Source organism: Ctenopharyngodon idella, chromosome 5 (assembly GCF_019924925.1).
Source record: "Ctenopharyngodon idella isolate HZGC_01 chromosome 5, HZGC01, whole genome shotgun sequence".
In the NCBI taxonomy this organism is placed as follows: domain Eukaryota; kingdom Metazoa; phylum Chordata; class Actinopteri; order Cypriniformes; family Xenocyprididae; genus Ctenopharyngodon; species Ctenopharyngodon idella.
In genome coordinates, this window is record NC_067224.1 from 20,214,883 (window position 1) to 20,230,826 (window position 15,944).

At 36.4% G+C, this 15,944-nt stretch overlaps 1 protein-coding gene across 2 annotated transcripts in view; it reads right to left on the minus strand.

The window, feature by feature from the left end:
- The window catches only part of arid3c (AT rich interactive domain 3C (BRIGHT-like)), a 77,937-nt gene that overhangs the window by 11,052 nt on the left and 50,941 nt on the right, over positions 1-15,944 (minus strand). For both annotated transcript variants that reach the window (XM_051895012.1, XM_051895013.1), the window contains one exon: positions 4,398-4,581. In XM_051895012.1, coding sequence (XP_051750972.1) covers positions 4,398-4,581 — 184 coding nt within the window. The remainder of the gene's footprint in view (positions 1-4,397; positions 4,582-15,944) is intronic.

A 15,944-nucleotide genomic window follows, 5' to 3' on the forward strand; every position in this document is an offset into this window, starting at 1 on the left:
ACGACTCAGATCGGGAGGTGAGGTAAACTGCTGCTAAACTGAACTAACAGACCCTGTAAAGCAATAAATTAATCGTTGCTGTATCTCATTATTTGGCCTTGAATTACAGTTTTTTTTCCTTATTCTAAATGTGATAAACATCACGTAAGTTGATGTGTTGGGGAATTTGGCTATTATCATGTAACATTTTAATTATATTCTGCTGAAATGAACGAAATGACTTGGAAAAAAAGGTTTGTTTGTTTTAATGAACGAGATTCAAAGATCTGAGTCAGTAAAACGATCCGAACTTCCTATCACGGGCGTGGCTGATGTCCACCGCAGGCTGCAGTGAGCCCTACTTGAAATATTCCCACCACTAATAAACAGTGGCCCTAAAAAGTGTTTGGACGCTTAAGTCACTTTGGAAAAAATATGAATAGGGGTGTAACGATACACTCAGTCACAATATGATACTGTTGCAATATTTTAAGCCAAAATGAAGAAAAGAGTTTTTTTATTTTTATTATTATCACTATATTATTGTTATTAAAATATTATTATTATTTTATTATTAGGACACACAAATATTCCCCCATTGCATTATTATACATTATATTCAACAATGTATTTAGTAGTAATGTCAGAAGACTTGGATTTGGATTAGACCACTCGATTTATTATTTTTTACGATGCCTTTAGGCCATTTTTTGGATCTTTTAAGTTTTAGAAGAATGGACAGAAATCTCTCAGGTTTCATAAAAAATTTCTTCATTTGTGTTTGGAAGTTGAACGATAATCTTATAGGTTTGAAACAACATGAGGTTGTGAATTATATCTTACAAATACAGCAAACTGAGCCTCGGATAAAACTAACTCTGTATCACGAATCATATCGTTTACATCAACGATAATTATCGTCGCATTTTTATATCGTGAAATAAAAATGTATCTTTACACCAATAAACATTATTGTATTAGATAACTAAATATCAAACCAAGTAGTATCTGTAAACAAAAGCTGCAGGAAGTAACTTTCTACCTATTCATAAAATGACTCTAAAGATTATTTCGTTTTTTTATGTTATCGAATGTGGTTTGTGACTTTGAGAAATGAATATATTTCAAAAGCGGCATGAGTGACGTGACTATGCTGGTTGAGGAGCAGCCTGACTCAGAATTCATCTGATACTTATGCCTGTTCACCCAGATATCGTTGAACCTGTTAGCGTTCCACTGTACCGCTCATGGTACACATAGCATTCAAAAGAAACCTTAGGAATGCTAAAGGGTTAAATAATTTATTGGCATTACTCCTGAGCGCCAAACTAAATTCAAGTATCATAAGGTAAGATGCAGGTTTTGGTGCTGCCGCCATGTAGTGAAATATGCAGTGTTTTTAACATTTATTTAATCATGAGCGTTCTCATATAACTCTGTCCTCATTCATTTGTATGTTCATCTGTAAGTGTTGTTTGGGCTGTTTAATATTAGGATTTTGTTTAAAATCCCCCACCGTGGCACCGCCCTGCAACATCAAGCCCCGCCCCCGGCACCCCCTTAATAAAATATGTTCCCGCGGCTATGCACAGGTGTCCTAGCAGAGTAACCACAGGTGTAGCTCATCACATTAACTATATGTTCCACTAACTGCTAACAAATAGAAACCTTTTGTCTTCATTGTGAACAACATCTATTGTTGTAATAGTCATCCTATTATATATTTAATGCATCGACTTACTATGTCATTTACATTTTTGAAAATAAAGGAGGTGGAACATTACACCACAATGTAGTGAGTGCACATTCTCGCTCTTAACAGTGCAGTGAAATCCGGATTTCCTGCATTCCTCTATTTACATGACCTGGATGAGAAACTATCTACATAAAGAGCCTTTTTTTATAGGTTCATGATCAACTGAATAATGTGTCCATTGTTTTCTTATGACAGCCTACAGGTCTACTGGATGTATTTGAGAGTAATGTAATTGTGTTAAATGACAGCGCTGAGTGGACATGCACAAACATGTTCAAAAAAAAAAAAAAAAGTTCATGTGTTCCTCAAGCAGGTCAAGGATTTATATAGAAAATAGAAACAGAACTAGTACTATATTTCCTTCACACATATAACATGTTTCAGTAAAGTGTAAATTGAGTGAAAAGTAAAAAGTATTAAAATGTAAACTTTGGCAAAACGTGAACTCTCTTTATTAGGGGTGTAAAAATGTAATTTTTATATGACAATTCGATTATTATATGACAACAATTAATTAATTAATCAAATTAAATATAATTAACCATATACAAGACAATTCAAAAAAGATTTTTTTAAAGAAGAAATTAACACTTTTATTTAACAAGGATACATTAAATTGATCATAAAATGATAGTAAAGACTTTTACATTGTTACATAGATTCTATTTCAAATAAATGCTGTTCTTTTTACATTTTTTTTTTTTTTTTTTTTTTACAAAATATTAAGCAGCATAACTGTTTTTAACATTGATAATATTGCTTAATATGTTTCTTGAGCAGCAAATCATCATATTAGAATGATTTCTGAAGGACCATGTGACACTGAAGCCTGGAGTAACGACTGCTGGAAATTCAGCTTTGGAATAAATTACATTTTAAAATATATTAATATAGAAAACAGTTATTTTAAATTGTAATAATATTTTAAAGTATTGCTGTTTTTACTGTATTTTTGATCAAATAAATGCAGGCTTAGTGAACATAAGAAGCTTCTTTCAAAAGCATTAAAAAATCTTACCTTCCCCCAATTTTTGAATGGTAGTGTATCAATTTTTTTGCAGAGAAACCCCCCAAAATGAAGATAATTAAAATACATTTGTGTTATATATTGTGTTAGATGAGTAAAGCATTGGATAGACAAAAAGCAGCTTTATAAGTCAATATATTGTCTACAGTAATCCATTTTGCAATCAGGTGTGTCAATGTGTCTTAGGGGTTGTTCACACAGGATGCATTACTGTGTTCGGAGTAGGGCTGTGTATTGCCAAGAATCTGGCGATACAATACGTATCATGATACAGGGGTTACGATACGATATATTGTGATATATTGCGATATTGTAAGAAAGGCGATATATTGCGATAATTCTTTTTTTTTTTTTGAATACTTTTTACTTTTTATTTTCATAAAGAACACACAACCATATGCATAAAACCTGACAAGCAACTTTATTTTATTTAATTAATACAGTATCATTTGCATTTATATCACTAATCACTATTTTGTGCAATCTAAGTAAAGGGAAAATAGTAAAGTGACTGCAGGATTCTTTATGTGTATGTTTTAAAGGTTCACAGTATAGCAGTTTTTAATTTCTAACAACAGAAATTGCATAGTCCATTTCATGAGTGAATGACTGTTTGTTTTATATTTAATAGTGTAAAGCTGTTTGCTTTAAAGCAGTCTATTGTATAAAGTGTTATTTAAAGTACTGAACTGCAGAGCTGGTGCAACCATATCCACATCGCTATGATCAGATGCTTTCTTTCTGCTGCCACCGCTGTCAATTTTGTTGTGTGTTTATTTTGTTACTGAGAGGAAAACGTGCAGTACATATTACATATTCTATCGAAACGCTTCTCAGCAGCACGGATGACGTAGGGATGTTAAGCGAGCTCTCAGATTCAATGCGTTTCTCGAGTATTTGGATTTTAACATGGCCTATTATGCAAACAAAATGAGTCCACACTTCAGCTCTGTATACCGTGGGAGTGGAATAATTCTATCGTCTTGTGAGCTGGGTTGGCTAATGCTAACACTAGCGATGCACGCATGGATGCACGCACCTTCACCTTGCGCTTCTCCGGCTCCGCGTCAGTTTACGTTCTGAGATAACACTGCCATCTAACGTTTGGGTTTTATACAGTCTGTGGTTTAAACCGAACACAAAGCCACAAATCTTGGATGTAAATAAATAAATAAATAAATATCGATACAGTGTTTTTGAGAATCGATACAGTATCGCCAAACATAATATCACGATATTCACGTGTATCGATATTTTCTTACACCCCTATTTCAGAGCCTGACCCATTTATACACATGGAAAATGTCTTTTTGCCACTGTGTTGCATCTTGCTGTTTAGTGTTTTTAGATTCTTCCACCATGAATGCCGCATTTTCATAATAATTAATTGTACATTAAAGTTAAATAGCAAGCCCTAGTCTTACTAGGCTTACACTGCATTATTGTTTGCTTGATGGATCTCGATTTTGCTGTACAAATGTATCTTTGTAAAACCTCTCACTTCTACCAAACACTGTCAAATACACTGTCTTCACTCTCTCTATTTTAAAAGCAGGTAATTGAATTGGACAAGACAGACAAGAATCAACTGGCAGTTATCAACAAGTTGCTCTCGTCTGAAGTTATCTCACTCACTGTGTTCGGAGGGTGAAAGCCGCACTGGTGATGGAGGTAGGGAGGTTCAGGCCTTTGGTAATCTCGCGCCATATTTTCTTATTGATGACTTCCACTAAGCCGCCTTTTTCGGTGACAAGCTTGTAGAGAGTGTAGAGATCCAACACCTGCTTGGCCATGATAGGAATCCGATTCACTGGAGTCCCTGCAGGAGCCGGGGAAAAAAGCACAATATCCACAATCAATGCCATTAACTCAAGCTCATTGACGGGCCTCTCGGCCGCTTATAAGGCCAATCAGTCAGGCATAAGTAAAACGTCCGACAGCTTCCCACTCCACTTAGCAAAAATATCACTTTTTGCCTTCAGTCAAAGGTCTGCACTGTCTGTTTCACCACCAGTGAAAAGAAAGATCGGTGACTTCTAATTTGGAGAATGAGAGTGTTTATAATATGAGTAAAATCTCAGTTAGTAAAAATTATTTCACACTGTATACTCAACTAAAATCATTTACCATGATCTAATATGTATTATAAAACCCTGAATAGTAGTTGGAGACAATCATTTTGACAATAAAGAGCAAATGGCTTTTTAAAAGAGAACAAAAGTTGCCAAACATCTAAACTCTCAGATGTCGATGCTTAAACACTGCTCTCCTTCCAATTGCCAGTTCATTTGCTGAATGAAAAAAAAACCTTGGTGATAATTTGTGCTCACGATTTAATGTTAGGTTGTAATGTGTGAAGAGGATAAGCCCTTTGTGTGCATCTGAGACCGCCTGACCTCAAGATAATTAACCTGTATTTTGCTGATAGAGTTCTATTGTGCCCATTGGATTTGCCATAATAGCAATCAATACGCAGAGAAATATAGAGCAAACAACAGCAAGCCAAGCCACAGTCTGAAAAGAGCAAGGAGAGCAGAGCTATGGTCTATCAAGGTAAAAACACATCAATTAAGACTTGTAATTACGGCTTCATTTTGCCTCTCTGGCATGTGAACTAAGAGACACTATTAAAACTAAAGATTTATCTGCCTTCTCTCTAAGACAACGCTGGCATTAGATCTAAAGTAGCACAAATGTCTAAAACAATCGATTGATGTTTCTAACTTCTCCTCAAACTGACCATACAAGTCACTGAAGCAAAAGTAAGTATCAAGGGTCTTGATTTGAAAACCAAAAACGGTTTAGAGCAGTAGTTCTTAAATGGATCTTAAATGGATTTTTCAGAGCCCACAATTTACATTGGAAATCAAATGATCCAACACAGTAGCAACATTTTTATTTTACAAAAAAATTATAATAAAGAAAAGGTGTTTAAAATCACATTGAGATGTACTAATATTAATACAATATTAAATAAAATAATAATTAATTAAAATATTATTAATCTTGGGATAGAACACAATTTTTTATCCCTTTATCTGTTGCAAGTGACATTTTGAGCATATACAATAGTGGCCAAAAGTGATGTCTTAATGCGTTTATTCAAACATATTAAAAATGCATTAAAGCTTTTGCAAGCTTATTGCATATTTGTGCTTAGAGTGTAAAACTAATGTATGCTCTCTGCTATCAATTGTTTCATTTGTGACAACACAATGAAACATGCCAAATTGTGCAGACATTTTTTTTGGCTAAGATGAGATTCAAAGCTTACACTCATTATTCCCAGACTACAATTCAATCAGTCACTGTGGCTGGTGTTCACTATATTATTAGACATTATTTTGTGGGTTTTATTGAAAATGGCCAAGAGGAAGGAGCTGTCCAACCAAGTGTGCAACCAAGGAGGATATTTTCAAAATGGCTCAATATGATTAAATGACATTAGATAGGCTATTGCTCGTTTGCTGGGTTTGAATGCCTGCAGAATTATTGCAAGCACCATGAGACAAGTATAGAGGGTATGCACGTGACGTCACAGTTGGCCGATATGACTGCGGTTACGCCCACTGAGTGGCAAAAAGACTGAGTGGCAGCATTGGTTTTCAGCGTGAATGCCGTGAAAAACACACAAAACGCATCCAAAACGGGAAAAAGTTTTGCGATTGACTGTACAAAATCTGAGGTATATTTTTTACAGACTGCCAAAAGCTACAGTAAATGGATCGCTGCAATTCACAGAAACAACTGGACTCCAGGCAGAGAAACATGGTGTCGAAATGGATTTTGGGGTAAAATCATACCCTATATATTGCATTGTTATATATTGTGTTGACAACTCATCAATTAAATATTTACCATCTTATATTCTGCGAAATTGGGTGTTTTTAAATAAACACTGACAAAAACTATACAAGTTTTAGGGCTGAACGATATGACGATATATATAACATTGATATAAGTGATCACTTGGATTTAGACCTACCTATATTGTAGTTATATAAAGTGTTCACAGGCAGATTTGCTTTATGTATTTCCCCGGCGTCGAAACTAGGCACATATAAATGTCAGGAAACACGATTCTTGGCTGCATGTCAATATCCATGGATTAGGTTTCTTTGACATGTTATAAGGAACGCTTTCGAGCCCAACTTTTAGTGTAATCCTTTGTTTTACTCGCGTTTTCGCAGTTTCCCCTATTAAATCCAGTCATGCAGCAGGTTCTTTTGCCACTCAGTCCAGCTGAGTGAGCGTGTTCTGGCGGGAAAGTGACGTCTATGCATACCCTCTATAGAGCAGATTGTAGAGCACTGGGCAAGTCAAAGAAGACTAGTGTGCTAATTTAAAATCACCTCAATGTGTGACTGCTTTAAAATAACTTCTGGGATGAGACATGCAACTATGAGGAGCATCCAGTTTCATCTCGCACTGCAAGGCGAGTATGAAGGATCTGTTTGGAGACTTAACATGAACATCAAACGCACACACACACACACACACACACACACACACACACACACACACACACACACACACACACATGCATAGTAGAATAAAACACTTATCATGATAAGCTGTAGTTTGCCTGTTAAATACCAAGTTTAGTGTGTTCTTCATCCCAATTTAACATACTCCTAATATTTTGATGGTTTATTGAATTGTAAGGTGATTAAAAGCAAATATTGTGCAAATATCCCCTTCGGTCATCACTTTTGGCCACTACTATGTGTATATATGTATAAAGTTAAATCACAATAATGCACAAATAATTATTTATTCCCATGCACAAAAGGCCAAACGAAATGAGGCTGGAGTAATAAATAAAACCTGACTCCACAAAAGCCACCTTTGGACTGAATCTAAACCTGGATAAGCGTCTTTAAAACAAGATTTACGAGCGCTCGATTTCCTAGGTGATGTATTCATCTCCTCTGGTCCCCTGAATAAGATGCAGTGAATAAAGGCCAGTACAAGCTATTGTCATCCCAAACAATTTGATCTGCTCATGCATCATTATGACAATGAGTGATTATGGAGTGCAGAGAATCACGTTTTGCCAAGCTCACGAAGCTGCCTACTGTTAATTGCTCACTGGCTAAAAAGGTTTAATTGAAAATGTGCTGAAGGGAATAAGCCGGTGTTGGGGCCAATCATCTATGTGGCTACCTTCATCAGCAGTCTGTGTTTTCATCATTCACTTCAGCCAGATAATGGAAGGACAATGTGCCTGCGATTGCTTGGTCTTCCGAAGCATGAAATGAAAGGGCTAATTTGTAAACACAACACTAGAAAAAAACTTTATCCATGTGTATAAAACTGGCAAATTGCACTGACCAACAAGCTTGAGTAAGTCCTCTATGATGTGTTTGTCAGGAACACTAGGTAGCTTTACAATACATTTATTCATTTAGCAGATGCTTTTATCCAAAGTGACATTTAAAGGGGGGGGTATAATGCTATTTCATGTTTTCTGACTTATTTACACTGTTAAAGAGTTGGATTCTCATGCTAAACATGGCCAAAGTTTCAAAACATGAGTTGGACGTATGACGGAGTATTTCTGTTCCAAAAATTCTCTTCCAAATCCTCACAGGATTCAGACTTTTTTTTTCAGAGTATCGGCCTGAGTGACGTAAACAGGGGCGGAATTCCTTGTACGGGCACTTCTCCCGGAAGGGCGCGCGCGCGCACACGTGGACCTGAGCGAGAGCGCAAGAGCACGCCCATCAACGCTCGTTCGGGTTTACGGAAGTCATCAGCAGTGCTGCACATGTCACAGAACTGCACGAAATCAACAATGTCACCAAAGAAGTGTGTTTTTGGTTGTGAGGGAAAGATAACCTTGCTTCCTAAAGAGTGTTCAGTGGAGCTGAGAGATTTGTTCTCACGCATTACATTGATGTTCTCTCGATATTTGTTATTAAAATAACCATAGAAACTGATAGAAATCACTTTTTTATTGGTTAAAATGAACGGAGAATATCTTGTGTTTTCCCGTGGCTGCTCGAGCCCTCAGCGCTTATGGTTTTATAAACAAGGCCCAGTTCTACGCTGGATTTACGGATCATTTGAAACAGAAAGATGGAGCGGTCACAGCGGTAATGATCCCGGTCATGAGTCGGAACCGCAGGTGGTGAGTAAAACTGCTTCAGATGTCTGTTTTGTTGGCAATAGGTGCCTAAGTGCATATAATGTAAACAACACGAACGTAGTCAATTCATAAATTCATTATTCATCATTCATATGCTATATTCATTATAGTGATTCAAAAGTTATCCATGGATAATGCGATGGTGTATTGTGTGTGTTTAAATACAGTTGTTTAGCTGACCATTGATAGCTTGTAGACGATCTCTACACAAAAGCTGTGCGTACTCGTGACTCTAGCTCCGCTCACAGGACCCGCCTCCAGGTGCTCGGCTGTTTTCGGAAATACTCGGTACAGCGTAAGTATCTTTTATAAATATAATTAAACTAAAGACTTTTTGGAGATATGAAGGATGCACTACTACTAGGTACTCAAGATTAACATGAGATTGGCAGAAACTGTGTGCGATACACTAAGAAACATTACAAAGGCAATTTTTCCTAAGGGGCAAATAAGAGGTTTGCCTACATTCTTTCCATTTTAATAATAATAATAATAATAATAATAAAATGGCAATCTTCTACCTAAGTTAAAAATGAAGTATAAGTGTACATTCTTTTTTAAATAAAAATGCCTCCTTGGTGTTCTAGGAAATGCTATCAAGCTGATTACAAGTAGGTGCAAGAAATAAATCTACATTATATATATATATATTTTTAATTGCAACAAAGTAGATGATTATGGCTATATTTTATTCTTTTTCACACTTAGTATTGTGCATGAATTATAAGGTTCTATAAGGTTTTATCAAATAAACAGCACTGAAAAAGCAGTGAAATGCAGCACAACACTAAAAGACATAAATTTTACAGAGACAAAATTAAAAGAAACACTTTATAAAGCAGCCCTTTGTAGTAAATAAGAAGCATCAAAATCTATATGTTCATTCTATATTATCTTAGCAGAATGGCATTTCCACACACTTCAGGGTTGTGCTTTGAGAACGTTATCAGCCTGACTTCCTTCCAGGGATATTAGAAGTAAAAATACGAGAGAAACTAAAAGACTTGTTCTTCAAGGCCGCTTGTGGCCTTTCATTCTCTTTAGTATTTCAGGTAATTATGAAAGCGTCAAATATTGATTTATTCAAAAGAAAGTGCTGATGCTGCCCTAAGATGTGATCAATTTATTGTTGCCTCCCTGTGGGAATCATGAATCAAAGCGGGAATTTATCAGTTTACAATGGGCAATAACACTTGCATTGTTCCTATTGCTTAAAGATTAGGGGTCGTAAATGAGCCCATCACTCCAAGTCTCTTCCACGATGGACGTATTTATTCTTCAGAAGCCATCAAGGCAACTTAAAAGAAAAGGATACAATTAAGTGATTTACATCAGTTGTTTAAATCTCATTTCTCTTCATATAATGAGACAACCATAGTAGAGCTAGTGTCGAACAAAGAAGGTTTTTATCGCAACACCATAAAACAACAGTCTATGTTTCTGAAAACTTCTGGAATCCTGGAAGCACATGATATTTCCATTTTGACAGAGGTATAATTTGCAGTACACGTTTCATTTACAGGTCTTAAACAGCTGGTCATAAATACTTCTCTCTATATAAAGCTCTCTGGGGGAGCAGGGAATATCATCTACATTCTTCCATGAGCGGAGTTAAACACAGGACTGTTTGTGTTGAGCTGTGAAATAGAGGCAGCCATTTTGATGTGAAAAAAGATACGGCCATCTCAGTACACAGAGGGGCTTGCGACAAACGATTCGTATTTGGCAGGTTATGATTGATGATGGCAAGGTCCGGGGGACACTGGGAAGGCCAATGACCTCTGGTCTCAGGCCAGGCCTACAGGGGACAACAGTCCTGGCATGAATTCACTCACAGCAGGGGAGAACCTTTCGTGTATTGGTTTTTAATGTGTTCCGGACACATAGTGAAGCTGAGAAGATTTCTTGAACCGAAGTTTTCATTTTCTTACTATCGTCAAGCTGTTATTTGATCCTGTGACTGGACTGATGTAGAACATCATTCTGGGAGGGAAATCTTTTACTTTGGAAACAATGTGCCTTTGCAACTACCCAAAGTAGCCTACTCTCTAACAGTAAAAACAATAATATTGTGAAATATTATTACAATTCCAAATGTTTTGTATTTTAATATATTTCAGAGTGTAATTTAAACCTGTGATGGCAAAGCTGGATTTTCAGCAGTCATTACTTCCATCTTCTGTAACACATGTTTCTTCAGAAATAATTTTTTACTATTATCAATGTTGTGCTGCGTAATATTTTTGTGGAAACCGACACATTTTTTTCAGGATCCTTTGAAGAATAGCAATTTCAAAAGAGCAGCATTTATTTAAAATAGAAATCTTTTGTAATATTATAAATGTCTTTACTGTCATTTTTAATCAATTTAATGCGTCATTGGTGAATAAAAGTATTAATTTCAGACTGATTTTTCTGATTTAAATTTTAATTCATTTAAATTTTGGGCTGTTCCTTAGACAAAGCTATTTTATGGCTTAAAATATAGACTCATTTGGACTACTTTTCAGAGACATTTAGACTACTTAAATTACATTTTTTTTTAAACATGACAGGTCTAATTCTTCCCTTTCTGTAAAATTGATTAAAAAAAAAACTCTGTGTGTTCGATAGGAAGAACAACATAAAGGTAAATGATGACAGATTTTTCATTTTGGGGTGGACTATCACTTTAAGATTTGATAGAACCAGAAACTGTTTTTAAAAAATATTAAAAGTCAAATATCTTGCATTTGTAGATATGCGCACAACATTCTGTGCCAGTCAACAAATATGACATTTATTAACACTGCAGTTCAAAATACATACATGGAAGACATGTAAGCATGTCCTAATTGCATTTGAAATCTTTACCAGGTTGAAGCCTAGATTCCTCTGTAACCAATACTTGTCAAAGATCTAAATATGAACTTGCTATCACTGATCATTGTACTGCTTAAATTTACCTACCAAAATAACGGCAGGTGGATCATTTGCATCCTGTCATTCATCTTGCTCATGTCAAACATATCAAAATAAGGCTATTGATTGCTTTACAGACATTCAGTTAATATGCAAATTTAAGAGAGAACTGAAGACAACAAAATGGATTGATGCAGATGTTCTCTTAATGTAATCTAGCAATCAGTTGCATAAAAACTTAAGTTGAGAAAACCCTTAGTGATAATAGTGAAATAAAAATTGCAATAAAACATTATTACAATAAATAATAATAAAAAGCAGTACATTTAATGTTACCATACATTATTTGACCAAATATTTTAATAGTCATGAAGCCATAATGCATAACTAAATGTTGGCTATAGCATTACACTGACCATGGCCAAAGAAAAAAAAAGAAAGCTCTAAAGCAGAGGTTCAAAGCCTTTTTATCAGCTGAAACCCTATGACCTTAATTATTTACTTGTACGCCATGATATTTTTAGTTATTATAATCTATCAATAAATATAATGGATTTCAGACATACATGTCTACAAATGTTACTATTTAGAAAAACTAATTTAGTTGTAACTATTTTTACTTAAAATTACACAAGTGTCCATTATAAATATATTTTATATATATATATATATATATATATATATATACAGTGGGTACGGAAAGTATTCAGACCCCCTTAAATTTTTCACTCATTTGCTAAAATCATTTAAGTTCATTTTTTTTCCTCATTAATGTACACGCAGCACCCCATATTGACAGAAAAACACAGAATTGTTGACATTTTTGCAGATTTATTAAAAAAGAAAAACTGAAATATCACATGGTCCTAAGTATTCAGACCCTTTGCTCAGTATTTAGTAGAAGCACCCTTTTGATCTAATACAGCCATGAGTCTTTTTAGGAAAGATGCAACAAGTTTTTCACACCTGGATTTGGGGATCCTCTGCCATTCCTCCTTGCAGATCCTCTCCAGTTCTGTCAGGTTGGATGGTAAACGTTGGTGGACAGCCATTTTTAGGTTTCTCCAGAGATGCTCAATTGGGTTTAAGTCAGGGCTCTGGCTGGGCCATTCAAGAACAGTCACGGAGTTGTTGTGAAGCCACTCCTTCGTTATTTTAGCTATGTGCTTAGGGTCATTGTCTTGTTGGAAGGTAAACCTTCGGCCCAGTCTGAGGTCCTGAGCACTCTAGAGAAGGTTTTCGTCCAGGATATCCCTGTACTTGGTTGCATTCATCTTTCCCTCGATTGCAACCAGTCATCCTGTCCCTGCAGCTGTAAAACACCCCCACAGCATGATGCTGCCACCACCATGCTTCACTGTTGGGACTGTATTGGACAGGTGATGAGCAGTGCCTGGTTTTCTCCACACATACCGCTTAGAATTAAGGCCAAAAAGTTCTATCTTGGTCTCATCAGACCAGAGAATCTTATTTCTCACCATCTTGGAGTCCTCCATGCGGGCTTTCATGTGTCTTGCACTGAGGAGAGGCTTCCGTCGGGCCACTCTGCCATAAAGCCCCGACTGGTGGAGGGCTGCAGTGATGGTTGACTTTCTACAACTTTCTCCCATCTCCCGACTGCATCTCTGGAGCTCAGCCACAGTGATCTTTGGGTTCTTCTTTACCTCTCTCACCAAGGCTCTTCTCCCCCGATAGCTCAGTTTGGCCGGACGGCCAGCTCTAGGAAGGGTTCTGGTCGTCCCAAACGTCTTCCATTTAAGGATTATGGAGGCCACTGTGCTCTTAGGAACCTTAAGTGCAGCAGAATTTTTTTGTAACCTTGGCCAGATCTGTGCCTTGCCACAATTCTGTCTCTGAGCTCTTCAGGCAGTTCCTTTGACCTCATGATTCTCATTTGCTCTGACATGCACTGTGAGCTGTAAGGTCATGTATAGACAGGTGTGTTGCTTTCCTAATCAAGTCCAATCAGTATAGTCAAACACAGCTGGACTCAAATGAAGGTGTAGAACCATCTCAAGGATGATCAGAAGAAATGGACAGCACCTGACTTAAATATATGAGTGTCACAGCAAAGGGTCTGAATACTTAGGACCATGTGATATTTCAGTTTTTCTTTTTTAATAAATCTGCAAAAATGTCAACAATTCTGTGTTTTTCTGTCAATATGGGGTGCTGTGTGTACATTAATGAGGATAAAAATGAACTTAAATGATTTTAGCAAATGGCTGTAATATAACAAAGAGTGAAAAATTTAAGGGGGTCTGAATACTTTCCGTACCCACTGTATATTTATTTGTTTTTGTTTTTTTTTAATTAAGACATTTCTATCAACATCTAACCAACTTTCTGCAATACTATTACCCAACCCTAGGGATTTGTGAACCCCCCCTTGAAAAAACCTAAATATAATTTACTTTTACAGTCTGTTGTTAATATGTCAAAGAGCTGCGATAACAAAGTTTAGCAAAGTCGGGAAAATACTCTCAGCAAGTGCAGATTTTAATAAGAGCCGTAACGTGATATCAGCTGTTTGTGTTTTCATCTCAAATTACAACATGGCATTAATCTTATTCAATTCAAATATGTCTTGAAATGTCATTTATAATATGCAGGATATCTCTAGTAATATGATCCCCTACCAAGTTTCAAACAAGAAAAACCACTAACGATGTGCTGCTATGAACACCCTTATATCAGTGGGGGCAGCACATTTTAAACTTTCACAGGAGCAAGCGGTTTTGCTCTAGCACAAAAAAAGTACACTCAGGATTATCAAATTATCACCTGCCACTGTTGAAGCACACACAGACACTTGCGTTCCCGAGTGTTGGAAAACTGACCTTCGACAACCATGTGTACAATCACATCTGAGGAATTTAACCACAGTCACTGACAAAATATCTGTAACTTTGACTGCCAAAAATAACATGTAACATCTATATGCAACATCTATGTTTAGAAGGTAGGTGTAGACTTGCAGAGGCGCAATTTTTTGCCCCAGATACCCAATGACCTTAGAACCGCCCCGGTCTATTAGCATCTACTGAATGAACATGTATCGCTGGATAGTATCGTGAATCCTCTGTCACAATGGTCTCATCTCAGTTAACAAACAGCTCCAACTGTCATTCACCATCATGAGTGACAAAACTTAATATGGAAAATGTTAAATGGGAGTTCCCATTCTATTCATGCTGTCAGTGTGATAACAGCTATGAAAGCCACTTGGTCATTTAACACCATGGAGACATGATTGACAACACAACAGTAAAACAAGTACAGCAGGTAACCTGGATTATGTGCTGAAAGATTCCTTTATAACAGGCAAATCCACAATAAAAAAAATTCTAAAATGATTTTTTTAAGATTATAGTGTAAATCACAGAAACTGATAGCTAAATGAATGTCTGTGCGAAATAACCCAGGTGCATTAAAAATTAAAAAGCATTTATATGTTTTTTATCTGTATAAAAGTAAGTGAAGCCTTGATGACTGCACTAGGTGTTCTTAGTGATTAAGTCAATACAGATTTAGACATCAAGCATAAGAACAGAGGCAGCAGAGGCAGATTTAATTATATTTGATCTCATGGCTGAGCTGACGGGAAGAGCTTCACTTCGCTGCATTCAGGCATTTTTATGTTATGGCATCACTAGACTGGGTGACTCCTCGCTGGCTGTCTCGGATGGATTAGCCCATGGCGCAATAACAACAGCACGAACCGCGATAAAACCTGCCCTGCATTCCTGTCATCACAAATTCAAACAGATGAGACAGAGCTAAATGACAACTCAGTCCTCTCCGTCATCTGTTGCCTCTCAGGGCAAATAAATCAGATATCCTGTGACCTGTAACTGCCTCAAACATTAAACCACACCACCAAGGTGGAGTTCTGCTTAAAACAAGAAAATCTGTTGCAAAGATGGTTTGACTAGTCAAAAATGGCCACACATGCTGTATAAACAAATATACTACAAAAAAAGTGTCACTGGAATGGAAAGCTTAAGAAAAAAATGTAGGGCTGTAACTAACGATTATTTTGATGATCGATTAATCTATCGATTATTTTTACGATTAGTCGATCCATCTATCGATTATTTTAAGATGTATATAATTATTTTCCTATCAGT